Source organism: Zalophus californianus, chromosome X (genome assembly GCF_009762305.2).
Source record: "Zalophus californianus isolate mZalCal1 chromosome X, mZalCal1.pri.v2, whole genome shotgun sequence".
Taxonomy (NCBI): Eukaryota; Metazoa; Chordata; class Mammalia; order Carnivora; family Otariidae; genus Zalophus; species Zalophus californianus.
Window position 1 is genome coordinate 4,124,995 of NC_045612.1, and position 5,834 is coordinate 4,130,828.

Genomic DNA, 5,834 nt, shown 5'->3' on the forward strand with positions numbered 1-5,834 from the left:
TAGTTTATGAATGGATTTGTTTCTCTGGAACTAAACGAAAGAAAAATCTGGCAAATGCTTAAAAAGGTAAGTAACTACAAACAAGGTAAAAACATCTCATCATTTGCATTCATGTTTGACTATAAAAATCACCAATGTTTGAACTTTCATAAATTAGAAATAATTCGGTTTGGCCATACCTTCCCTTTTGCCATTTAAACTCATAGGCATAAAAATTTACTTTAATAAGAGCTCATCAAATTGTGTTCTTCAGATATGGGTCATATCTTGTTGCTGAAATTTAGAAAAGAAACTATTTCAAGTACTTGCACTTTATCAAAACTGCCTTTCTGACTGCCATTAAAAGTACAATATAGAGTTACACACTTAAAAACATAAAGCTTTGCAGTCACATTTACTTACAGAAGCACTCCTCCCCCACCCCTGGGGGGATGAGAGAAGAAAGCAGGAAAAAGGAGAAGGAAATTAGGAGAGGGGAGAAAGGGGGACAACGGGAGTGAGGAAAAATCGAAGTCTAAAATTTCAAGGATCACTGTTGGCTCAAGGTCAACTATAGGAAGAAAGGGAGGCTCAGAACAACAGATGTCAAACTTGGGGGAAATCTGGTCTCTAAAATACTCACACACACACACACACACGCACACACACACACACACACACACACTTTTTCAGAGTATGTTCTGTAAAGAAGGAGTATGCCTACAAGGTGGATGTAGCTTACACCATGTGTGTAAGTCCATTTCTGTGTGTCTGTGTGTAGGTGCAGTAAGTTATCTCACTTTGAATTACATATGCTAGACAAACTTGAAAATGGACCACTACTTACTTGGCCACCCCTAAGAGCATTTTTCACACAGCCATTTCATCAGAATCAGCTTCAACATCAATAACCACAATCTTATGGTAATCATTGGTGGTAGTGGCAGTCACAGTGGGGTCAGGAAGGTTGGCGGCGGCGGCAAGCTCCAGTAGGCTGGCAGCAGACTCGGGGGACCCACTGGCAGGGCTGCAGACAGGCTCAGGGAGGTCAGTGACATCACACTCAAAGGGGCCGGTAGCAGTGGTCTCAGGGTGACAGGAGGCAGAGAGCTCAGGGTGGCCCGCGGCGGCAGGCTCAGGGTGGCTGGCAATCACTGGCTGGGGTTGGCTGGTGGCAGCAGGCTCAGTATTATCACCAGTGGTGGGCTCAGGGTGGGTGGTTGCAGGCTTGATGTAGCCAGCTGTGGGTTTAGGGTGGCTGGTGGTAGGGCTGCAGGCAGCCTTGGAGTGGATGCCAGCAGGAACGTGGTGGCCAGTGACAGGTTTAGGGTGGCTGGAGGCAGACTTGAAATGGACAGAGTCAGCCTTGAAATGGACAGAGGCAGACTTGAAATGGACAGAGTCGGCCTTGAAGTGGACAGAGGCAGGCTTAGGATAGACAGTGGCAGACTTGGGGTGACCAGAGGCAGACTTGGAGTGGCCAGAAGCAGGCTTGGAGTGGCTAAAGACAGACTTATGGTGGCCAGAGGCCGACTTTCGGTAGGCAGAGGCAGACCTAGAGTGGCCAGAGGCCGGTTTGGGATGGCCAGAGGCATGCTCAGGTTGGCCAGCTGCAGCATCACCAGGTAGTGGAACATTCCGGGCATTCATCGGCATTTCCTCCACAGCAGGACTGGCACGGGCACAATCTTGTTCATGGGGTGGTTCACGGACTTGGTCTCGGGCGCGGGCACGGGCACGGGCCAGGGCACGGGCCTCCCGAGTCTCACGAACATCAGTGATGAGGCCAGAGAGGAACAGGATAGGGTGCCGCATAGCATGGAAGATGGTCCAGTATTCTCTTCGGAAATTCTCATTGAGGAGACCGTAGATCACAGCGTTGAGGCAGCTGTTGAAGTAGGCTATGAAGTAGGCTGCAAGATAAAGCCAGTTGGGGATCTTGCCTGCCATCTCCTTCGGACTGACAGCCACCAAGACAGTGAGCACGTTGATAGGGCACCAGCACACTGCAAAGAGGAGGAAGATCACAAACATGGTTAGAAAATTGCGAACCTCAGCAAGCTGGTTGTCAGGATTCTGCCCAGCGGGGTCACGGGCTGCCAGCACTTTGGTCCAGATCCTCACGTAGCAGAAACCCACGATGAGCAGAGGGAGGACGAAGTGGATGCAGACGATGGTCACAGCAAAGACAGGGTTGTTCAGGTAGTTGAAGATGCAGGTGTAGGTGCGAGGATCATACTCGATTGTGCCAATGTACATGTTGGGCAGGACAGCCAGGACGGTCATGATCCAGGTGATGACCAGGTAAATGCAGGTATTGCGCACACTGAAGATCCGCTCGTACTGGAGGCTGTGACAGATGTAGCAGTAACGGTTGATGGCAATTGCCACGATGTTGAAGATAGAACCGACCACACTCAGCCCTGTGATGAATCCAACCATCTGGCACTGCAACTGGCTCAGATCCCAGCCCCCAATGGCCATGGCATGCAGCATCAGAGGGTAGGGGTAGACGGCTACCAACATGTCGGCCACAGAGAGGCTAACAACGAAGATGTTGCCTGAAAAACATATCGAGGAAGGGAGAGGGGGGAAAACAGAGAAAAATAAATGGTTAAGTATGGAAATCTATAAATTTAAACTGGAGGAAAAGACCAGCTGAAGTGGTGACAATTTAGAATTCTAGAATTCTTTTAAAGAAATATTCTTGTGTTTTTATTTTCATATACAAGCACTATTCTGATGCACAACCAGGTTTGGGGGACCTGTCCTTTGTGCAACTTTTTCCTTTCAAACAATGTCATGTCTGCTTTGAGAAAAAAGCGAATTTCTGTCAGAAAGCCGTAAGCACATAAGCCCTTTGCGGAGCCCTTCATACTCACGCACGGACACGCTGTCACCATTTTAAACAAAAACAAAATGCGAACTTTTTTCCCTACAGGGGAATAGGGAGACAAGGGGGAGGGGCGTGGAGGCAAGCTTGATAAAGCTGTGGGTAGGAAGTAGGCTGGAGGTGTGGGGGGAAGGGAAGAGATTGAAGGAATGTCAGGAAGCCTCAACCACCCCCCCACACACACACACCCCGAAAAAATGAATGAGCCTTCTGCCTTCTCTAGGCCGGCATTGCTTTCAAAGCGAAAACACGTTTAAGAGAACAGTCTGAGGAAGGGCACTAGAGGCCGTCGTCTTCTTAAGAAAACGGGGTCAGACAATAATCTATGGCCAAGCCCAAGTAAGTACTTACCATTTCCGAGGTAGGCTAAGAATGAAAACTGAGGAGAAGGGGGGAGACCCTGTAAAGTTTAGTCTGAAACCAAAAACAGTGCGTAGGGAGAAAAACAAGCAGGAAAATGCCTGCAAGGATTAGCAGAAGTGCCTGCTTCCTGCGGGTCCAGCGCAGAGTCGCGCACCCGCACGTTCAGCTCCCTGTGTAGGAGCCCCTGGCGCTGCGCTAAAACTTACTGGAGCCTGTGGCTAAACAGGAAAGTGAAGAGGGGGCGTTCGCCCCTACTCCCGTTTTGTAGGGCAGCGGGAGGAACGTTTTTTGCAAAACCTTTCCAAAAAAAGGAGGAAGAGGCCAAATGCAGGCGTAGAGCCGTCTCTCTCTCTCTCTCTTTTTTTTTTTTTTTTTTTTTTTGGAAACACCTCGTTGTTAATTAGCATTGGTTTGGCAAAATATTGCACTTCATCTTGAACTAGGAGAAAATGAGCACTTTTTAAAAGGGCAAAGGAATGGTTCCCTCTGCCTTCCTGCCAGCGCTGCCAAGGCGCGGCCTCAGCGCTTTCTACCCAGGGGTCCTTTCTAGGGTTTTCTCTCAAAGAAATGAATTGGGAGAAGAAAAGTGGAAAAGACAGAGGAAAAAACCTTAAAAACAAAACCACAACAACCGTAAAAACCTTTATTTGAATTATAGGAAGAAAGAGAGGAGAAGGAAAAAAAGGAAAGGGAAGAAGAAAAGAAAGAAAATGGGCTTCGCAGGTGGTCCCCGGGGCTCCGTGGTTCCTTGGGACCGCACTGCTGGAGCGAAGGTGAGGTCCGAGCGTGCGGCCCCAAGTCTCCAAGGGACCAAAAGGAAATCAGACACGCCCACCAGAGTTTAAAAGGAAAGTTTTAATGACTGTGTGCCCGTCAGGGCATTTTGAAACTTGTATGGTAGTTGCGACTCCTCATCCCCGCAAAGTAATCCCCCAGAGACTGGCTGCCTCCTCTCCCCCGAGCCCCGCCCGCCAGGTCCTGCGGGTACCCGATCCTCTCACCCCGCCCCCCGCCCCCCTCTGCCCCCTGGCCTCAGCCTGCCGAGATCCCAGCAGCAGAGATCCCGGCGCCGCCCCCTCCCTCCTGGGACCCGAGCGCGGAATTCGGGCCCCTTTGCCCCTCCCCTCCCCTTCTCGACCCTCTCCCGCCCAACCTGCAAAAGGGGCTTACCGCCTTGCAGGGTCTGCCACCCCCACCCCCGGCACAGGTCCCGGCTCCCGGCCGCCTCCCGCGCCTCCCCCAGCCGGGATCGCAGCTGGCCCCTCCCCTGGGCACTGACCGGTAGCGAGGGGATTCTCGCTCGCCTCACCACCTCTTCCCAGCTCCCTGCGCTTTGCAGTCTCTCTGCGTCTCCCGCCGCCCCCTCTGCGCTCTCCCGCGACCCTCCCGCCATCCTCGCCCGGTTCTTCGGTCTTCTACCCCCACCCCCGCCAGACGCCAAGTTCCGGGGCCTCTCCTCCGCCCCGCCCTGAGACCCCAACACCCTGCTTACGGACTTTGCGATCTCCGCCGCCGCTGCCGTCGCTGCCACCGCCTGCTGCGCCCAGACCACGGCTCTGCTCTCTCCGCCGTGCGCCCTGGGACGGGCGGACGGACCTCGGCTCCGGGGGACTCAGACCACCCTGCTCCACACTCAGGAGCTAGGGTCTGTGCTCCGCTGCCCGGGAGCCCCAGGGCCGCGGCAGCGGGGGCTCAGCTGGCTTTGGGCGCGGCCGCTGCGTTGCGCTCCTGTAAGCGCCGCCGCAGCCGCCGCAGCCGCCGCGAACTTAACTTTCCTCAACCCCGCGGCTCCCTCCGCATCAATTCGACCCGCACCGCCTCGGCGCGGCCACCTCTGCGGCGTCCGGCTCGGCGTGCTGTCCCCAGACGGTGGCCGCACTCTCTGCTCGGGTGCCGACTCCCTCTGCATCAGGTCTCCGACGGGGCAGGGCTCGGCGGTTTGCCGCGCTCCGCGGGAACCCGGGCTTTGCACTTGGACGCCAAAAGCCAATTTCCTGAGCTCCCTCAGCCTTGAGAAGCTCGAAATTAATGGGGCCCCCGCATAACATCACCGCCCAGGTTCACAAGAAATTTGGGAGTAGGGACGTTCAGTGTGAGGGCACTATCCAAGGGCTCCCTATTTCGGGCGCCCGAACTAATGCCCTAGGGGTAGCAAGTGGCTGAATGCTGGGTAGGAAGAAGGAAAGGTGGCTTACCAGAATTTCGAAGCTTCTTGTTCTTTGTCACAGCTAAGATGACCATGGAGTTGCCGATCAGGTCGACGACGATGGTGATAACCATTGCGCAGAACATAAAGATGATTAGAGCTGGTGGGTAGTCTGGCTGCGGCAGCTTACAGCCAATGCAGCCGTATGGGGTGGGAACTGCCAGGGTGGGCCCCATGTTGCTGCTTGGAGACCCTTAGGATCTCCCGGCCGGTCCGGACAGCGAACACCTGCTCTGTCACCAGGAGCCTGGAGCTTCTGGAAAGCTGCTTCCCCTCCGAGAATCAGAGAGCGAATGACAGCGTCCCGCCCCTCTCCGATGAGCTTTTAAAGCCTCAAGAGGTGGCTAGCCCCACCCCAAGTCCCTCCCCCCGACCAATCAGAGCTCCCTGAAC

General features: G+C 53.8%; 1 protein-coding gene across 2 annotated transcripts; it reads right to left on the reverse strand.

The window, feature by feature from the left end:
* Positions 1-849: 849 nt before the first annotated feature.
* On the reverse strand, positions 850-5,617 carry GPR50 (G protein-coupled receptor 50). 2 transcript variants are annotated; one of them, XM_027608414.1, is made up of 3 exons: positions 5,431-5,617; positions 1,387-2,540; positions 850-1,344 (listed from the first exon to the last, which is right to left on the reverse strand). In XM_027608414.1, exons 1-3 carry the CDS (start codon positions 5,615-5,617, stop codon positions 850-852), a joined length of 1,836 nt encoding a protein of 611 aa, XP_027464215.1. The 2 variants fall into 2 exon arrangements, with proteins under 2 accessions (XP_027464215.1, XP_027464214.1); XM_027608413.1 differs by having other exon boundaries at positions 850-2,540.
* Positions 5,618-5,834: the final 217 nt, after the last annotated feature.

Coding starts and splice junctions, on each gene's coding strand:
- GPR50 (XM_027608413.1), bottom strand. CDS start 5,617: ATGGGGCCCACCCTGGCAGTTCCCACCCCATACGGCTGCATTGGCTGT. Junction 2,541..5,430: donor CAAGAAGCTTCGAAATTCTG/GTAAGCCACCTT, acceptor TATGTTTTTCAG/GCAACATCTTCGTTGTTAGC.